We start from the raw sequence: 22,173 nt of genomic DNA on the forward strand, positions 1-22,173 counted from the left end.
TCTTAAAGGAGACATGGTTTTAACAATAGTAAAGTAACATTACCTTACTGGTTGATTGCCTGTAGATACACTAATAGTGTAGTAAGTTAAAAATGTTACGTATATCAGTAAATGTTTTATTTCTATGTTGTCTGTATATATATTGTAGTTGATGCTTCTTCAGAAGGTGAAAGTTCTGATGATGAACCACTGGTAAAAAAAGCGAAGAAGCCACCAACAGTAAGTTACTTATTTGTTCGTGCTGCTTTTCAGATGTAGTGTTATATTCTTAAGGGTGGTGATAACGTGTCTTGAGAGGTTTAACATAAAAATGGGTCTTTTGAACAGATCAAGCAGGGGTCGGTACTTCATCTAATTAAAGTGTTAGATATCTTGACATATGTTAAGAAAAGAACAGTAATTGGCACATAAAGGAGAAGCACTGTTGCTTTCAAGGGGTTAGGAAAACCAACTAGATATATTTTTTAAGGATTTATAGAGGATGACCACATAGCCAGATGTGTTTTTTCAGGGGCTAAACTGAGAACAAACAGCCAGAAGTATCTTGAGCCACTTTTTCAGCATAAGAAATAAATAACTGTGCATCTAGAATACATTTTTACCACCTTCAAGTGTACAGCCTGCGGGTATCTTTATTTAAGAATGGTGTGCTAATAGATCTGGGAAACTTGGAAAGGCTTTGAAAAGTAATGGTGCAGTTAAGTGTCCTAGAAAATCAAAATATTTTCATGTGGAGATTTTAAAATAAATAAAACAGTTCTGTGCTGGTCCACTGTTATAAATTTTGTGTATCATAAATCAACAAATTTACTCACCACTATAGGAAGCTAAACTTCAGTGCATTACTGTCTCATCTGTATATTTAGTGCTGGAGTTGACCAAGCAGTTTAGTACTGAATTGTTTTAAGTGTAACAAACCTAGTTTTTCATCCATGTTCAACACTGTTGGACATCTTTATGAATGGCATTGGGTACACGTTGATTGAATATGTTTCTTATTAAGTTTGCTTCAGTGCATGCTGTACAGGTATTATCTTCACATTTAGATGTAGTTATCAGCTTTGAAATGATGTAACTGCATTTCATGAAGCAAAATACTGTAGAAAGTTCTGGATTCTCCAGGTAAGCAGTAGACAAATATAAACAGCTGGCTATGAGAAATCAACTTTGTTTTATCTTTCATCAGTTGTTATTTTATGGATAAAGTTATGTGAACTTTTTAAAAGTGTCACTAAGTTGCTGTGTTCAGAATCTGTTAAGAATGTAACACACACAAAACCTCTAATAGCCCATAACTGTATATTTAAAGACTTTGATTGTACATGTGGAAATTTTAAAGAAAAAAAAGTGTAGTAACCTATTTGTTTCTTCAGTACACCAACAAAGTGAAGAAACAGGACATGTAATTAATCATATTTCAGTATCCTTTCCAAGGCCAACACTGATTAACAAATCCCTTCATATCAGACAACTTTCACCATCACTGAACATCATGCAGTCTTTGTTTAAATTACTGGTATTATAACTATATATTTCACTCACTTATTTAGGAAGGGAGTAATTCTTTTATTTTACTTTAGATGCTGAAGATGGAATCCATTGAATACCATAAAATTTCTGTCCCCTTGTGTTATAAGTAAACAGTTTTGTTTAAGTGCCATTATTCTTTTCATTATGTAAAGAACAGATATGAAATGATAGGTTTGTGACTCTATGTTTTCCTGGACACACACTTTGCTTTATATAGTAGAGAGACTTTTACAGTTAAGGGATAGTGTTTTTTGTTTTGTGTTCTGTAGTGTTCAGTTGTAAATCAAGTGATAGGATGAAGAAACATTTTGGTCCTGGAAAGTCCTTCAGTGATTTATTCTTGATCAAGTGTTTGAATGCTATAAGATTGTATAACTATTTGTTTATATTTTCACAGACTAAACATTAAGAACGAAATAGCTATTTGTTTCTGTAGCACTAAAATTGTTTAACCATGAAATTCTAACGTCTTCCAAGAAACAAGTGAAACAAAAATTTTAGTGAAATTATTAACAAAAAGATTTAATAATTGTTAATTACCAGGAGACAGAAATTAAACAGATGATAAAGAAGATTTTGGATGGTGCCAATTTAGAAGAAATCACAATGAAGAAGGTTATAAAACAGGTAAATACACTACGTTAATAAGTTGTTTTTAAATTTTTCATATTAGCTTGCTTATTCTTCTAACCATATAACCACCAGGTAACTATGAAGGTATCCATACTATAAATTTTAATGTGTTGTGTGTGTCTTCACAAAATTTGGCAAGCTTTTACTCATTATTATAAATCTTTTGTACAGAAAAAGTAAGTTCTTTAATTATTTTTACTAAAAATCTGGCCATAAATATATATAAAGTCAGAGTTTTGACTGGTTCAAATACAAGTTGATTTTCATGTTAAACTAGAACTAGTTTCATTCACTTTATAGTTTTCAGATTTTTTACTTAACCTTTAAAATCTTCAAAATAATATCAAATTTTTTTGTCTTGTTTGTTTTCAGTAAAATTATATTTTGTTTCCTACCCTAGACTGTCACTTTGTGAACACCTTATAGCCATCACAGCTAGACTGTCACTTTGTGAACACCTTATAGCCATCACAGCTAGACTGTTACTTTGTTACTTTGTGAACACCTTATAGCCATCACAGCTAGACTGTTACTTTGATGAACACCTTATAGCCATCACAGATAGACTGTTACTTTGATGAACACCTTATAGCCATCACAGCTAGACTGTTACTGTGAACACCTTATAGCCATTTGTTACTTTGTGAACACCTTATAGCCATCACAGCTAGACTGTTACTTTGACGAACACCTTATAGCCATCATAGATAGACTGTTACTTTGACGAACACCTTATAGCCATCACAGATAGACTGTTACTTTGACAAACACCTTATAGCCATCACAAAAAGAAATATTCACTAAATTTTGTCCTCCCCCCTGAAATACTAAGATTGTATATAACAGGAAACTACAGTTGTTTATTCTGAACTGTTTTACTTGTAGTAGTACATTTGTTTATTCAGTTGTGTCTGAATAACAATTCTGTAACACAAATTGTAACAGTTGGTTAACGTATAGTTAAACGTACAAGATTGTACATGACAGGAAACTACAGTTGTTTATTTTGAACAGTTTTACATGTAGTAGTACATTTGGTTATTCAGTTGTGTCTGAATAACAATTCTGTAACACAAATTGTAACAGTTGGTTAACGTATAATTAAACGTACAAGATTGTACATAACAGGAAACTACAGTTGTTTATTTTGAACAGTTTTACATCTAGTAGTACATTTGGTTATTCAGTTGTGTCTGAATAACAATTCTGTAACACACATTATAACAGTTGGTTAATGTATAATTAATTCTGCAAATTATAAGATTGTATAGTTAACAGGAAACTACAGTTGATTAGTTTTACATGTAGTATAATTTAAGTTACCATATTAAACAGTGTGTACATAACAGTTGTAGAAAGACCTTTATATAGAAGTTATTTTTATAGCTATATATATTATAACAGTTGGTTAACGTTACCATATTAAACAGTGTGAAGTGTAGAAAGACCTTTATAGAGAAGTTATTTTTATAGCTATATATATTATAACAGTTGGTTAACGTTACAATATTAAACAGTGTGAAGTGTAGAAAGACCTTTATAGAGAAGTTATTTTTATAGCTATATATATTAAATTTGTCTCCTCCTCCACTCTTTCAGCCTGCTGATGAAACTAAAGCCCACTTTTTTGTATTAATAGTATTAGTGCATAAACAATTTATTTATTTCAGGTATGCAATTTAGAATACATTACATACAAAGCAAAAAATATCCTACAACAAGTTCAGTTTTACTGACCTTCTGTCTGAGTACAAGTGCATTAAAATAATTCCCTTCAATCTGAATGTGGTAATAGCTACTTTCCATCTGCATGCAAAGTAACTGAAAGTCTAACACTTTATTAGGTGAAATAAAAATTTGTCTTCCTTGTGGTTATGTACGATACTACTAGCAAACATGAGAGGAGGTTACTGCAATTTATGAAAAAGAATGTGATAACTGAGCATGGCAAGTGGGTCTGACTTTTCAATTTAAATTGTTTTAAGAAAGAAAATTGAAGAATAAAGAAATTAAACAGTCTTAGATATATCTATATTAGAGTGAGCAGCTCACTACATCAGGGAGGGTTTGTGAACATAGTAGGTTTCATCTTAGATATATCTATATTAGAGTGAGCAGCTCATTACATCATGGAGGATTAGTGAACATAGTAGGTTTCATCTTAGTTATATCTATATTAGAGTGAGCAGCTCATTACATCAGGGAGGGTTTGTGAACATAGTAGGTTTCATCTTAGTTATATCTATATCAGAGTTAGCTGCTCATTGCATCATGGAAGGTTTGTGAACATAGTAGGAGGTTTCATAACAGACAAAAATAAAGGTACATATACTAAGGGAATTTATTTAAATATTTTAAAGTTTATATATGTTGATAATAGCCTTATGATATAATGTTCCCAAATTGCAATAACCTAATTTCATCATTGTATTTTATTGCAGAATTAAACTAGTGAATGTAATTGCTTGAAATTTGACAAAAATGTTCCTAAGAGTATATAGTATCAGAAAAATATTTAATTTTGATTTTTTCTGCTATTAATAATATAAAATATTGTTATTTAATGTAGTTATTTAAATTATTCACATGCAAGATCATTTTCATTTTGAGTATGCAAATACTGTTTAATATCTTACAGTTTAAACATTTCATTCACATAATCTCAACACCTTATAAATGAATATCAAAAGTTTTTCAGGGTAAATGTTTATTCTATCTTAATTACATCACTAAATGTAGTTATTATCATGAACATATAATGCACAGTGAAATGTTTAAAATTAGCATATACATACTTGTTAGATCTCTGTACAAGTCTTTTGAAATTTTGTTTTTAACATATGTAAGTTTTCTCTTTATCTGTTCACTTCTAGTTTATTTTTAATTTTCATTTCCAATTCTATTTTCGATTTATTTATTCCAATACATCATTATTATTATATGTTGATTTCCTTTCACTATCCCATGCATGCATGAATGATGTCATCTTGCTGATACTGTTTTACAATCCAAACTACAGCAAGTTAAAATGTAAAAATCATCAAACCTTTCAAATATGCATTTTAAAAACACACATAATATGTTCAGTAGAACCTCAGTTAACAGGTACTATGCCATTAAGGACAGATTTTCTCAGTCCCTTTCCTTTTTCTACACTTTGTAACCAAAATAAATATTCCAGATTAACAGTTAATATGTAAAAATCATCAAACCTTTCAAATATGCATTTTAAAAACACACATAATATGCTCAGTAGAACCTCAGTTAACAGGTACTATGCCATTAAGGACAGATTTTCTCAGTCCCTTTCCTTTTTCTACACTTTGTAACGAAAATAAATATTCCAGATTAACAGTTAAAATGTAAAAATCATCAAACCTTTCAAATATGCATTTTAAAAACACACATAATATGTTCAGTAGAACCTCGGTTAACAGGTACCATACCATTAAGGACAGATTTTCTCAGTCCCTTTCCTTTTTCTACACTTTGTAACCAAAATAAATATTCCAGATTAAGGACAACGTATTAGGCTTGTTCTCTATACAGGCACTTGATAAAGCAAGCAGTTATCTTTGTATGGTTTATCACTAAATTCCAAACATCATAGAAGGATGACCAATATTCAAATACTTGCGATATGTTTATTGGATTGGTGCTGAACCATATACTGTAATAAACGTGTTCATAAATTCAAAGTGCAGTCTTGCTACTATGGGGAATTCTAATTGTAAAAACTGTAGAATACATAAACAGATGAATTCTTCACACCAGGAGTCAAGATGGCTTATTTCTTGGCTTGCATTTTGTTACACTTGAGAATTGTGTATTAGTATCACATAGACAATTTGATGGCACAAGTAGATATTTGTTGTTTTATTTCCAGAGGATTTTTACTTCTGTCTCTAATAGTAAAATGACCACAGACAATAAATGTAAAATGTGTACAGTTCAAACTCTGAAGAGATATATTTTGAAACTTTGTGACCAATAATGAAGAGAAAAGGACATTGTTAATTCACCCCTGGGACTTCCTGCTGACAATGCTTTATAACATGGCTACCTGTAACTCATAAACACTAGAAATGTAGTACAATCATTATGTAATATAACTTTGAGTGGCTTATTTTTTATATTAAGGGGACCTTGCAATATAGGCACTTGGGTGCAGTCAGAAGGGTATCCTTAATGTTGAGGTTCTACTTCAATTAAAATATAAATATAAAACCTAAATACACTGTGTCTATCAAACTAATACATACAGGATGAGAAACACTTGCCAAGTGCTATATACACCTCAAGAGAACAATGACATCGGGTCATCCCTTAAGTAATGTCTGATTTTAGCTTCAGAAAAAGAGAAAGTATTTCAAATGTTTTTAATGTTATTTAATCAATAATGTATGCTCCTTTATTATTAATTATTTCCTGTCAATGATTCACAAGCTTCTGAATGCCACTTCTATAAAATTCTTGGGATATGGAGGAAAAGAATGCAGAGATGGTAGTTTTGACATTTTCATGTGTTCCAAGCTCTTTTTCCATCAAAATAGTTCTGTGAACTTTGGAAAAGGTGATAATCAGATGGGGTAAGATATGTAGAATGAGAAGGATGTGGAAGATTTCCCAGTCTAGCTCTTCAATCTTTACAGATGTGATCCTTGCTGTATGGGGTCGTGCATTATCTTAGTGTAACACAACACCTTTGCTATTGATCAAAGCAGGCCTCTCCAGTGCAACATTCAAATGCTCTAACTGTTGACAATAGAAGTCTGATGTAATTGTTACATTGAGTGGCAGCAACTCACAGTGGATTGCTTCAACAATATCCCACCAAATGCTTAACAAGACCTTCCTAAGGTGGAGGTCCATTTTGGGCTGTGTTTTAGCCAGTTTATTTGCACTGAGCTTAAAATTCTGTGGTGCTTAACATTTTTATAAAATATTCATTTTTCACCTCCAGTCACAAATCTGTCCAGAGAAGGTGAGTTACGTTCTTGAGAGTGCAGAGAAGTGCAAATGCCCACTCTTGCTCTAACATTGGCTTCTGTCAAATCATGGGGGACCCATTTTCCAAGTTTGGACATCTTTCCAGTCTGTTGCAGATAATGGTGAACTGTTGAATGGGTTGAATTAAGCTTCTAGTTCTTTGACTGTTGCAGCACAATCTTCATCAAGTGCAGCTAGCAGCAAGTCATTAAACACAACAGAATGACCTGTATGTGGTGCATCACTTAAGCTGTAGTTACCTGACCTGAACTTCTGAAATCACCTTTGACACTTTCTTTTATTGAGAGACTGCACTGAAGAAACCTTGAATGTTTTGTGTAATTTCTGCTGCACTGTTGCTTCTTTTTAAACTCATAAAGCATTATATTCCAAATGTGCTCCTCAGACACATCTATCTTCATAAGGTTTTATTTGATTAATGATTTGACAAAGTGTAGTTGGGTTAGTTTGTTTTATTTGTCTGAACATTTTTATACACATCCTACTACATATTTTAGTCATTAAAGCCTCCTACAAAGACAGAAATGATGATGTACTTTCTGTATTCAATGTTTGGACATTACTTATGGGATTACCTGATGTTTGGATTCATTTCAAAACAGTAATACTTATTGTTTAATTACTAAGATTCAAGAAGAAGTTTCCTTTTTCATGCCAGTCAAATTCACACTATTGCATAGCAACATGGATTTGAAAAATTAATATAAAACATCTGTACTGTGTCCTTTAACCATCTACAGGAACTACATTCCAAACGTACAGTTTCTTCTCTACCAGCTGTTATAAAGTTGAGACATTCTAACTATGAGCAGATCACAAGACAGCAGAAACTGCAATTATAGAAGTTTTCTTTTTACATAAAGGAATACAACTTTGAGTTCTATAACATACTTGATTATAATAACGTAATTAAATTTTGAACTAATGCAGAAAGAAATTAAAAATGGAATCCACATTATTGGAACAAAGTATCAAAGTTTGAATGAAACTGTATAAGGTTGTAACATGCATGCCTTGACTTATCAGTAGTAAAGAGGTTGACTCTATCAGTACAGACTTGGGTGATTTGACTGACCAGGTGACCTCTTCATATGTGTTTCAAGTCTATAGTTTGGATACTACAAACTTTTAATATAGTGTCTATATTTTTATGAAATTTGAAATTTTTTCAGTAAACATAAGTCATTCACTTACAAAAAAAATCATTTTGTGAATTATTTTCATGAAATTGAAAAAAGATTTGTCTCTGAATATATTGTGTTTTTGTTTTGAATAGTTCACATAGAGTATGATTTTAATGTTAAGATCAGAAATACATTTTGTTTTAGATATATTTTGTTGGTGTAACCTAAATGCATTTCAGTTGTTTGTTTTCAGTAAAACTATTTTTATTAGTTATTTTCTGTACAATTTTACCAACCTTGTAACCACCACTAATAATTAAATAAATGTAAATTACCCTTTTGTATTTCTAGAATGACTTTAAATTGTAACTATATTTGTTTTATCCTACAAATATAAACCACACAACCCTTCTTGAATCTAAGTGTTTTTCTGACATCTTGCACATTCATTTTTTTTTTCTAAGTAGCTTTAAGTATTTAACAGTATACATCAAATTATAATTAAAGTTTATTGTTTTATTTCTTTTTGAACAATCAGTTACTACTATTTGCACCATTATAAATTGTAAATCACTTGGAGAACATGCAACTGAAATTGTTACATACGAGCTGCTGTGTGCCTCATAAATGTTTTTATTACATTATTATTTATTTTACCTAATCTGAGCTTAATTAACTACAAAAAGCCATATTTTTTATATTTTAGTTACTTTTGTAATTATAAAGAATAAACAGGAAAACAAAAAATAGGATACCTCATTTTTTTTTACTGTTTATTGTCAACGTCACTTGACCCTACTTTTTTCACACTGTTTGTAGAAAGCTCAAAATTTTTCTTTAATTAAATAATGTACCTAAGAAAATGCTCTGTTTAGAGATTGATGTATTACAATATATTATTTGATAGATAAAAACAGTTAACAAATCCTGAAATGTGACAAGAGGAGTCTGATTTTCTGTTTCATAGCTTTGTAATCAAACAAAATTGAAGGCTGTAACGGTTATATATTGTTTGAGCAATGACAGTTTTACATTGAGTTATTTACATTAAATTTCATATTCATTACAGGGGTAGTGAATCAGATATAGAGAATTGAATACTTAGAGAGTGTCACCTTTCTCGCATTAAGGGAAATTCAGGATTTAAAAAAAAGTATTTCTGTATAAAATTAAAAACTTGTATACTATCAAAATATGGGTAACAAGCTACACTTTTATGCTACATGAATAAAGAGTAGCATAATAAAAGTCACTGAAACCTTGTGACAAGCAGTAAGTCATGCCTGGGCAGATGTGATCAAATAACAGATTAAATAAATGACTCTAATGTATACTTTTGAAACTGACTGTTGTATTTTGTCTTCTAGGTGTCGGACGAATATCCAGATTTTGACCTCAGTGATAAAAAAGACTTTATTAAATCTACTGTCAGATCGGTATGTATTAAAACTTTCAATATTTAAATAAAAACATTGGGAAACTGTTAAATATAGATATTTTTCTTTTTTCAGTGCCTGATAAGTACATGATAATAAAACATAGACCAGTGAGTAACAGTGGTTTTAACTACAGAGACCTTCTTACTGCATAATTGTACAAACATAATTTGTTACTTACTATTGTTCATTTTATTATCATTACTAGCAGAAATGCTGGTGTATGGGCAACTGTTTATATTAGTATTTACTTATAGTATTTATACCTAATTGAAAAATATTTTTAAAAAGTAAAATTTTCTTTTTTAAAACAAAACTGTTAAGTACTGCATGGGAAAAGTGTTTGGATTGTACTGATAAAAATAAGTTTTTCAAGTATTCTTTTTTGTTCTTACTATATTTACAAATTACTTTGATAAAGATATAATCAAACACATACATATACTTTTATTAGAAGTTATTTTCTTGTTGTGAGAAGAATGTTTACAGTTGTGTTTTCTAATAAAGAAATGCTTTGTTGCACAAGTTATTTTTCTGATTATCTGGATCTTGAATACCTAAAGTATGAAATTATTTTATGTATATTTGTTTGTGGTGCCATTTAGTAGATGATGTAACATTGAATTTATTTTGGTCACATACACAGATAGATACATATACACATTCTTCTTCCATTACAGTAGGATAAGTAAGCTATTTCTTGAAGGTTTCTTTTATCAATATTATTTTATGGTACTGTTAAGAACATTTACTTTTGTAGTAAAAATTTTATCAAAGACTATTTGTATGTATTTTTCACAGTAAATTGTGAATATTTTACATGTCTGTTGATGGTATGGTAATTTAAATAGTAAATCAGTAAGTACCACATTGTGATTGATAAAGTGGCAGAATACAAATCCAACAACAAATGTGTTTTAAGTTTAAACAATCAAGTGTCAAAAGAATGACAGTTGATTGGCTGTAGCAGAATGTTGCTGCTGACATTTTACAGGTATAGTGGAAACTTACATTGTTTCAGTAAAAACATGAACTTTTAATGTGACAAATGGAGAAAAATTATTAGCAGCAACAAAATTTATTTCAAAGAAATCGACAAAGTTGTAAAAGAATTTCCAGTTGGCTAAAAAACTGGAACTTTTGATAGTTATTGGAAACTCTAGTACTTTCAATTTTAAGCCACTAATATTTAGTATTTCTAGTTTTCTAGTTGCTATTATGGATGAAATTTACACACCACTATTAAAGACATTGTTTTACAGTAACTGTTGTGGATATGTTATACACTGCTATTTAAATTACTACTTTATATGCTACTGTTGAGGGCATTGCTTTACAGTAACTGTTGTGGATATTTTATACACTGCTGTTTAAATTAATATGTTTTATGGTACTGTTAAGGACATTGTTTTACAGTAACTGTTGTAGATATAAGTACAGAAATCAATGATCTCTTCTACTTACAGCTGTAGAGAAGTTTATATTTGCATGCTAAGTCTTGCCAAACTTTGTACATGGAGGTGTAAAACAAAGTAATTGTGTTTTATATGTGCGTTTTAAAATTACTGTATCAGTTCCACAAAATTCCACTCTAGATAATCATCTTATTAATTAAACTGTATTTGAGTCCAAAACAGTTGTTTGAACAACATTTTCACTTACCCTATCTTTTCAAGGGAAATGTCATAATCATGGGAACTTTCCACCTTCAAAAGCTTGAAAACCACGTGGGGGAATTTCTAACCTTCTGATTGGTTATGAACACGTCAGAGAGCGTAGTAGGTGTATTTAATCAAATATTTGCAAAAGTGGAAGAAGTAGGCAGGGCCATTGTATTTAATTTGATAAATATTGTGATATATCAGCAAATCAAAAAGAAAGAAGGTCCTTATTTTGTATTTTAACTTGTCAATAGCAGCAGTTTGAGTTTTAATTCATAGAAAACTAAAGAGTTTGTATTTTGACAACACAAACATCTAAACTAAACCAAAGGTATATTTGACATACCATATGACACCATATATCAATATTTGAGGTTTGTTGTTTTTTTTATAACTTGAAAAATTAATTAATGTATAATATTATAATTTGATACTAAACTTACTGGCATACATTCATAATTTAGTAGTTCAATAAAAGGTTGAATGTAAGTCTAAAAATGTGATGACTTGCTTTTACCCCTTGGTGTGGATTCTTGTGCCTGGCGAGGGTACCTCCCAGGAAAGGTTCTGTACTTTCTGTTTACTTCCTATGCAATTTAAATGTCCACCCAAGTGTTTGCCATGCATGGTAACCTGTGAAGGGGAGGAGAGGATCCTAATTGTTAAGGGTTTCAACCGTGGCAAGCCACTTTGGCCTTGAATTCCTATACACAGATGGCCTTGGGGTGGCCCTCCTACAGTCAGTCAGCTGGTCCACTTAGGCTATGGTTGACCAAGTACTAGTGTTGAATGTTCTCAGTGGTTGTTGTGGACATTGTGTCTGATACTTTGTGTTTGGGTATAGTGCTCACAAAACCCTGGCATTGTAATGCATCTCCTCATAGGGCTTCATGGTAGACAGAGTTAGTAGGCATAGAAATATTTTTTCTTTATCATAGATCCCTAAACTCCAAATAAAACTAAAATAATAAAAAACTGACTAAGTAAACGACCATATCTTGAAAATTCTGCACAGCAATATTCGACACCTGTACCTCATCTTCTGATATTACATTCATTACTAGACAAATCTGTAAGGCAAGTGTCTCTTTTCTTTTTATTCAGGAGAAGCTTGCTGGCTCTCCTAAGTGAGTAAAAAAGCTATGTTCTTAGGACATCTTGGTGGAAATGTCCACTCCAAAACAGAGTGAACTTCTCTTGTATTCAAAGTCCACTGGGGATATATTCATTGAGGTTACTCCCCAAGCTACTTTGAATTTGTCCCAAGGAGTTATTGTTGAGAAGGATTTGAAGAACATTCCAAAGTCAGAGATCTTCATTGGTTTCTCTGCCCAAGGTGTTTTTGCAGTAAAACATATCTCCACTCATAAAGATGAAATTGTGATGCCAATCAATGTTCTAATTTTGATGCTTACATCACCGTGTCCACCTGACACCATCAGAGCAGGTTATCTAAATTGCAAGGTGCAGCTATATATTCCAAACCCTTGGATGTTTCCAATGTCAGTAGTTTGGTCACATGAAGACATCATGTTATGGTTCCTTGATGTGTACTCATTGCAGTGGCAAGGACCATGCTACCAGCAAGTACAAAATGGACCCTCATTGTGCCAATTGTTATGGCTCTCACCCCTGTTACTTTTGTTCTTGCCCTAGGTGGGTGGAGGAAAAAGAGGTACAGAGTTTGAAAACATTTCTTACCCTAACATTCAAAAGTTAGGGTAGCCTTGTTAGAAGTAACTTGGGATAATATTAATTTTATTTCATCAATTACATTTTCATGTCACGAGTACCAAAAGGTTGGGAACCCCTGATCTAGGATGTATGCTGCTGCACTCCATTCCACTGTTATAGTGGGAGTGCAGAGAGATCTCACCATATCTCTGACAGAGTAGTCTTCAAACCACATGAAGAAGCTTTTGCCCTCCATAGTTAAGAGAGTTTGGAAATCAACATCTATCCCACCATTTCATCCAGTTCCTGGATCCACTTCCTTTGGCTACAGCTTCTGACATTTCCTCAGGTTCATCTTCATCCCCAAGATGCAGAAAGATCATTCATTCATGCCCTCAGTCACTGGAATTTTCATTTAAAAACAGAGACCTGCCCACTCGACCCAAGGCAGGATTCATGGAGGTCGGTAGACTTTCTAATAAAAAGAAATAACATGGTCAAAAATAGAAAGGCTTTCTGTCCAGTTCTCCTTTATGTAAGTAAAAATGGCCACTTTAATACAGTGGAACTATCAAGGTTTCCATTCTAATTTGGATGACATCAAAGTGCTGATTGATTCTTACCATTCCTGGGTGTCTTTCCTTACAGGAAACATTTCTGAAACCTGCTTGCTGATAAGGTCATCTTTCAGCAGTTTTCTTTGTACAGAAATAATAGGTTGTGTGATGGAGAGGTGGCACTGCTAGTTGATCAGCATGTACCCACCCTATCTTTGCCACTCGATATACCCTTGAAGGCTGTAGTTATCCGTGTTTCCTTGGGTCTTACCATCACTACTTGTTCTCTCTGTTTCTTGAAGGAAACCTATGATTGGTCAGACCTTGTTGCTCTCATTAAACATTTGCCAGCTCCATTCTTAATCCTGAGAGACTAGTGGGTATAATCTCCTGGGGTGGTGCTGATATTGATGGCAGGAATTGCTCTGTAGAGTGTATACTCTTGGATCATACCCTTTCTCTCTTCAATACTCCTACGTATATTTATTTTCGTGCACCTATTCAGTATCTTACTGCTGTTCATCTCTCTATCTGCTCCCCTTCATGTTTCTCTTGGGGGGTTGGCAAGAATCATTTTCCTGTCATATTGAGGGAGACTGATCATGGTCGATGCCACCTGGTTCGTGTACCATGGTGGAAGCTGGACCAAATCAACTGGCCCTCTTTCACTACTCTCTCAGAACTTGATCCTGCTGATGTCTGTAAACCATTGATAGGCCACTATGTGGTAGCAATAACTGACATTATTGTCCAAGCAGCTGCTTGTTCTATTCCTGAAACTTTGGCATGTTTTCCATGTATTATTGTCCATATTGGAATCCTGCCTACCATATGGCATAAAAGGCTCAAAAACAGGCCTGGGATAGCTTTCATAGATATCCTACACTATCGAACTACATCGTGTTCCAGCAGAATCTTGGACCTGCTCGGCAGGTAAGACATCAAAGCCAGAAGGAATCTTGTATTACATTCACAACTAGCATCTCTTCTACCACCATTTCCAAAGTCAAATGGGACAAAATACTTTCAGCAAAACCTTTTCTTGTGCATCTAGCACTTCTGCTTCATCCACCATCTTAGCCATCAAGATTTGGGCATCTCAGTCACCTCTTTTCCTTTCGGGTTGATTGTCTCTATGACTATAATTGTCCCTTCACACTGATAGAACTCAATCTTGTTCTTCATCAGTGTGGCAGTATATCAGTTGGAAGTGGCAAGAGAATGTTTGTCCTGATATTTACTGCCATGCTATTCTCCTCCCTTTTACTAAGTGTGGGAAGATTCCTTCAAATTACTGTCTGATTGCTTTGACAAGCTGTCTTTGTAAGATCTTGGAGAGGATGTTTAATGCTTGTGTTGTTTGGTTTCTCGAATGAAACAATCTCTTCTCACCCACCCAGTGTAAGTTCTGACAACAGCACTCCACTGTGGACCATTTGACTTAAAACGTTAACCAGGGAAACCTTCCTCAAGTGCCAACATCTTGTTTCTGTATTTTTTACCTTGAGAAAGTTTATAATACAGTATGGAGGTATGGCATCTCATGAGACCTTCACTCACACAGGTTGTGTGGCCATTTGCTCATTATTATTGAACATTTTTTTAATGGACCAGCAATTCCAACTTCATGAGAGCTCAACACTTTCAAGCTCTTTCCCAGAGGAACTTGGAGTCCCTCAGGGCTGTGTCTTGTGTGTCACACTTTTCATTATAAAGATTAATGCCATTAGTGGACAGTTCCCCTTCTACATTTGCAAGTGGTCACTATTTCAATGACTTCCACATCTCATGTCAGTCATCAAGCATGGGGTTTATTGAGCAGCAGCTACTGACTGCTCTCAAGTATTTACTGAAGTGGACCACAGCAAATGTTTTTACCTTTTCTCACTATAGAACTGTTTGCATGCACTTCTACTTCCAACGAGGTATTCACCCCTGATCTCGAGCTCTGTTATGCTTCCCACTATAATTGAGACAAAGTTCTTGTGACTTATCTTTGACTGTAAGCTGATCTTTATTCCACACATCAAGCTATCAAACAACTGCATGTAAAGTGTACAAGGGTGCTGAACATCCTCTATGTTTTCTCTTTCATTCATTGGGAGAGGATCAGTGTTCTGTTTTAAAAATCTGTTATGCCCTCACTTGATTGAATCTGGTCTATGGCTTTGCCAGGACCTCATCCTTGAAGGTATTGGACCATGTTTACCATCAGCAGCTTTCTGCCCTTCTCCATTCAGAATTTTGTACGCTGAGTCTCGTGAAACTTCTATACACCTCTGCCATTTGTAACTGTCTTTACTGTATGTAGCAAAACTACTATTCTTATCACAGCATCTCACCTAGGACTGTGTTTTCCTTCCTCAGTGAGTCATGCATTTTCAATCTTGTATTCTTATCACAGCATCTCACCTGGGACTGTGTTTTCCTTCCTCAGTGAGTCATGCATTTTCAATCTTGTACTCTTATCACAGCATCTCACCTGGGACTGTGTTTTCCTTCCTCAGTGAGCCATGCATTTTCAATCTTGTATTCTTATCACAGCATCTCACCTGGGACTGTGTTTTCCTTCTTCAGTGAGCCATGCATTTTCAAACTTCTATTCTTATCACAGCATCTCACCTGGGACTGTGTTTTCCTTCCTCAGTGAGCCATGCATTTTCAATCTTGTATTCTTATCACAGCATCTCACCTGGGACTGTGTTTTCCTTCTTCAGTGAGCCATGCATTTTCAAACTTCTATTCTTATCACAGCAACTTGAACAACACTTTAGAGTGGTAGTTCCTAAGTTATATCCAACTCAACTAGCTACTGCCACAGACTTCCATGCATCACTTCCACAACTTAAACTGTGTGAATAATTTTAAATTGTAACAATATACTTCAATTGCTTTATTTATAAACATTTGCAGACCAACAAAATTCTTCCTTTGGTTGATAATTACTATCTGATGTATTACAATATAAAGTTTAGTTTAAATATTCACATATAATAATGTCATTATTGACATCAGTGTCAGCTACTTATCACACAGGAGGCCTGTACCAGTGTGACCTTTTTTTAGAAAGAATTTTAAGTATTGTGTTAAACTGTTCCAAATGTGCAGGGTTTTTTTCTTTTACATTTTTTTGTTTTTCTGATACTATTAAATCTGTGATCTGTAATTTAATTCTTTTGATAACAACAGTTGATACATTTTACAGTTTAGATTGAATGTTGCTTATAAAGATACCATGTATATACAACTTGTGTTTCTACAGTTTAGATTGAATGTTGCTCATAAAGATATCACTCAAGTGTAACTTCTATTTTCAGCTCATTTCCTGATTTCTCTGTGGGCATGTTCGTACTTCTTGCACAGTCATCAGTCGTGACCAGATAAAAAAACTTGGAAGGGGCTGATTGTCTTGGATGAGCTACTAAAATAACATAAAAGAATAATAAAGAAAATTTTGCAAACCCACTTCATTAGAAAACAGTTTTTATAAAAGTTTCATCTTCCCATATTTTTTATTTGTCAATAAATTCATTGAAGACCAGTGCCATCTAGTGAAATACTTTTCATGTGTATAAAATCATCTAAAGTTTTATGGCTTGGGCGAGAAGTGGGTTTATATAGTGGCAAGATTTAAAAGTATAGTTCTCCAGTACTTGTTTTATTTGCAGAATGAGTATTAGAAAATTAAATGTTTGGTTCTGTTTTTTTCAGTAAACTATAAAAGCCGTTTGTAACCTCTGTTTTGACAGCTTAAATGGTTCTGAAGTTTTTGAATGAATGTTGTTGAGTGAATTGCAAGAAAATCTTTGATATTGTGTTAATTGTTCATGATTAATTAACTTAGAAGCTTGAATCTGGAACTGGAAACATCTATCATAAAGTTTAAAGCATATGACCAATAATAGCTTGTAGTCACTGTCTGATATTTCTATGTGAGGAACAGGAAAATAAATGTTGGCATACCAAGTGTTTTAAATTACTAATACAAGAACATGTGAAACTAGGTAGATACTTGAATATTTAGGGGGTAAAAAATGGGTAACTGAATTTATTTAACATATTTTTTTAAAATAATTGTATGATTTGTAAATATTTTCAAATCTTTTTTTACATATCATGATACCTGGTGGGGAGTTACATAATTTTGTAATGCTTCACAACATATATAAAGTAACAGTTTTTTATTAATTTATTATTCAAGCAATTTACCTTCATAGATTAAAACTAACAAGCAACCTAGTAATGAGTACAGCTATTTCTGTATTCTGTTCTTTCATTATTTCAATATCCTTGCTTTCAGTGACATTTTTGTCCATAATCCCATTAATATCTGATGAAATTTAGTTAACTTACATGATATTTTATAGCAGATAGTGTATATTTGTTATTCTAATATTTTATATTACAGCTGTTTTAAGGATTGGTAGATGAAGCAAAAAATCATGGCTTTGGATATTTTTATATTGACCTCCAGTTTCCATTGTTTCAGTATTTTAAAACTGTTCTTGCAGAGGGTTATGATTACTTATAGTGTATTTATTATTAAATCTTACATTGTAGTTCTAGCATATAGATTAAGTATAATGTATTTTATTAAGCAGGCATTTTTTTCCAGTCATTGTCAAAGTTTATAAATAAGTTCTCATGTGCTTCAAAATATCCTGTTCTTTAACACATTAACTGACAACTGGTTTCCATGAATTGCCAAAAGAGCTACCAGTGGATCAAAACTTTTTTATGTATATTTCGTAATTTATGGTAGTCATAATTCCTTGTTATTCTGTTCTTGTATATAAGATTTAAATATTTCTGCTTACAGTATTTGTCCCCTTTTCTCTCTTTGAATAAATTATAAGAGACAAGTTACCATTTATGACTTAACAGTATATTTTAAGGTATAAGGGAGTAAAAACACAAAATGTATTTCTTCCTTTATTTATGTTTGTATGCACTATGATTCTGTTCAAAACAAGACACAAGAAGAGTTTCTCCCTGGTATGTTTTAAAGCTTTAAACATTTAGAGCTGCTCTTTTCAGTTATTCCTTATTTGTATGTCTTCACGATAACTTGTGTTTCCCAACTTTTGCTATCCTTTTCAGTGAGGTAGTGTTCTGTCCTTTGATCTCTGACTGTGCTCCTCTCTCTTCCCACAGAAATGTCTTCTTGATCTTTCCCTGTCAGTAGTGACAAAAGTATCGACCCTCTCAAAACTGTTCACATTCATTTCTTCCCTTGTGTGGTGTTTATTATAAAGTATAGACTTACTCTTAATGTTCCAAGGAGAAGCTCAAGTGCTGCCTTTTTATGCAGTTTGGGAGTCTAGTCTAGAGATGAGTAATAGGTTGGTATCTGGTCTGAAGCATCCATTTTGTGTAAAGATGAGTAATAGGACAGCCATCTGGTGTGAAGCATCCTCTTTGTGTAGAGGCAAGTAATACGATGGCCATCTGGTGTGAAGCATCCTCTTTGTGTAGAGGCAAGTAATAGGATGGCCATCTGGTGTGAAGCATCCTCTTTGTGTAGAGGCAAGTAATAGGATGGCCATCTAGTCTGAAGCATCCACTTTGTGTAGAGGCTAATAATAGGATGGCCTTCTGGTCTGAAGCATCCACTTTGTGTAGAGGCGAATAATAGGATGGCCATCTACTCTGAAACATCCATTCCTTTTGCTGTAGTTAATTACACAATTTTTTTTTCTCATTGTGGTTCTTGTTTTTGAGTTTAGAATTATGACTAGATTCTGTAGTCAACATTAAAAGCTCATGTTTTGTAAGGTCCTACTTATGTAAGCTTTTTTTTTTCGTCAGTAGATATCTTGCAAGAGTGTTAGATGTATAAAACTTAATTACGTACAAGGTACATTTTTCATTTAGCAATCAATCCATTAGACTCAGTACAGTTGATTCAGTATGAGCTATCCCTGTAAGAATATATGTGTTCTTCCTTTATAAATGTAACTTCAGGTATAACCTTCAACTGCAAATAGCATAAAAAAATTTGCTTCATACTTGTATTTCTTGTTTTGTGTATACTGTCCCAGTATAGTCCTTCAAATGAACTCAGCTTTTGTCAATGACTGCCTTCTATAGTGCACATCTTGAAGTTTTGGGTCTCAAGTTTCATCAATGGTCCTAGTTTGAATAGTCCATCACTATCATCATAAACTTCATTATTAACAAAATGCATGAGTTCAGGGCCTGGCATGGCCAAGCATGTTAAGGCGTGTGACTCGTAATCTGAAGGTTGCGGGTTTGCATCCCCGTCACGCCAAACATGCTCATCCTTTAAGCCGTGGGGGCATTATAATGTGACGGTCATTCCCACTATTCGTTGGTAAAAGAGTAGCCTAAGAGTTGGTGGTGGATGGTGATGACTAGCTGCCTTCCCTCTAGTCTTACACTACTAAATTAGGGACGGCTAGCACAGATAGCCCTCGAGTAGCTTTGTGTGAAATTAAAAACAAACAAACAAGCATGAGTTCAGATTTATTTCTTGGCATTGTATTTTGAATTAATTTATTTCCACATATTTGACTTTGAGACTACTAGCTAGAAAATTCAGGCTGTTTATTCAATCCCATGATTATCAGAATTCCTAATAGCTGCACTATACATTTCTTGGTTGCCACAATTTCACTTCAAAATATATAGTTATAGGCATTTGCCCTACTTACAGTTGTTGAAACCTATTGGTCTTTCTGACATATAATTCTAAGAAAGCATCATTCACTAATAATTTGTATATATCAGTTGGTAGCACATCCTTACATCCAACTGTCATAAAGTAGGGTATGTTCTCTGAAGCTACACAAACTAAGTGTTGGATAGACTGACTTCTATCAATATCTCTTCAGGCTGTAACAGCAGTGTTGCTGTTTGTAGTACTTAAAACTCTTTGTGTTTCATTCAAAGGAGCACCTTACTTGTTTTTATCATCTGCAACATTATCTGTTTCTCAAGCATCTGTGTCTAATTCTTCTTAAATTTTGGATGAATTTTGCTTTGTTATCCCTACTTTTCTTTGAAGAGGAGTTCTGATCTGACATGGATATTCCATAAAATATAACTATCCATTTTGTAACATAACTACCTAAAATTATATAACTTCAATTAATAACAACAATCTTGTTAAGATCAGTAGATGTGCTTTTCTATGTATAACAAAACATCAGTTCACAAATAAAAAGAAATATACATGTGTATACACATCAATATGTATGCATATTTTCAAGCATGTGAGTAAGGTAATTTAACAAAAAAAAAAAAAAGCCCTAATCACATGTGGTTCATTTACTCTGGCAAAAATAAACGTATTGCCAAATTAGCCACCTGTGTATCACACAGACATGGATCATTTGGTATTACAAATAATCTAACATTCACATGTGTCATGTTTTACATTATTAGTACCTAAAACATTATGCCAACCTCTCTATAACATGAAACAAGTGGTAAAGGGCAGTGTTTGGAAGCTATGGGGAGAACCAGAGTTTGCCTATGGCAGTTCATGTGTTAATATACATTGGGTCTATTTTCATACAAGCTGATAGTCATGATGTGTCTTACTTTGGAATTAACCCCCTAACCACAAAAAGATATATACCCTTTCCTCACTAGAAGTTAAGACAAATTGATATTTGTGGTTTTAATGTATTGGTGATTTCAAAGTGATGTGTAAGAGAGGTCTTTTTAATTAAAAGGAACGCTTATCCCTGTACCACGGTGAGTTCAACTTTAGTTTTCAAAGAAATGTTGACATGTTTGCTTGAAACAGTTGTACAATAAATCATTCTTAACTATGGCTTAACCAGCCTTTTCAGTTTTAGTGTTTTTTGTTGGCTGAATCACTTGTTTTTTTATCTTTTAAAATTGTAAGGATTCAGTGGGTTTATAATAAAATCATCTAATGTAGTGCTGTTTCTTTGTTTTGTGTACTATAATATCTCATTGAACAAATAATCTTCCAGAAGTTACCAGAGTTCTAGATGGAATCATTTAAAACAAATCTACAAAAGAAAAAGCTTTATGAATGGAGCAGGTTGTGTGAAAACACCAGTTATGAAACAACCTGTTTCCTTTAGTTATGTGTATTATAATACTATTGTGAAGTTTGCACCAATTTTGTGTTGAAGAAGAATTTTACTTACGGAAATATTAATTACAAAGCTTTTGATTCTGTTAATCATAAAAACATGTTTTTTCTTACTTTCACAAATCCACGATGATATTGCTGTTGTTTATAGTAAGCCAAATCTAATTAATGAAGCCTTATATTAAAGTTTGGTGTTGAAAAGTACTTAAATATTAATTAACATAATCCACTTATATTAAAGTGTTCCTGTAAGGGGAGAAAACTTACTTTGATAAAGCTGTTGAAGTAAAATGTTTTAAAATTATATTTTAGAATCTAGAAATATGCCTTACAATATTGGTTTTGATTTACACCTACTTCAGTATAATACGGTGTTTCATTCAGTGCTGCTCTTGAAGACTAATGTGGACGTAGAATTTGAGTAAGTTGCTGTTGTCTGAATACAGAAAGAATGAA

The 22,173-nt window shown here is 33.1% G+C and overlaps 1 protein-coding gene across 6 annotated transcripts in view; it reads left to right on the top strand.

The window, feature by feature from the left end:
- The window catches only part of LOC143230080 (protein DEK-like), a 39,368-nt gene extending 17,832 nt beyond the window's left edge, over nucleotides 1-21,536 (top strand). For 2 of the 6 annotated variants that reach the window (XM_076463090.1, XM_076463091.1), the window contains exons 5-9: nucleotides 149-219; nucleotides 2,074-2,157; nucleotides 9,665-9,733; nucleotides 11,410-11,511; nucleotides 16,943-17,090. In XM_076463090.1, the coding sequence (XP_076319205.1) occupies nucleotides 149-219; nucleotides 2,074-2,157; nucleotides 9,665-9,733; nucleotides 11,410-11,484 (299 nt within the window). In that variant the 3' untranslated portion in view covers nucleotides 11,485-11,511; nucleotides 16,943-17,090. Of the gene's footprint in view, nucleotides 1-148; nucleotides 220-2,073; nucleotides 2,158-9,664; nucleotides 9,734-11,409; nucleotides 11,512-16,942 lie in introns of all 6 variants that reach the window. The other 4 variants (XM_076463093.1, XM_076463094.1, XM_076463092.1 and 1 more) reach the window with 3 other exon arrangements.
- The last annotated feature ends 637 nt before the right edge of the window (nucleotides 21,537-22,173 follow it).

Source organism: Tachypleus tridentatus, chromosome 10, assembly GCF_004210375.1.
Source record: "Tachypleus tridentatus isolate NWPU-2018 chromosome 10, ASM421037v1, whole genome shotgun sequence".
NCBI lineage: Eukaryota > Metazoa > Arthropoda > Merostomata > Xiphosura > Limulidae > Tachypleus > Tachypleus tridentatus.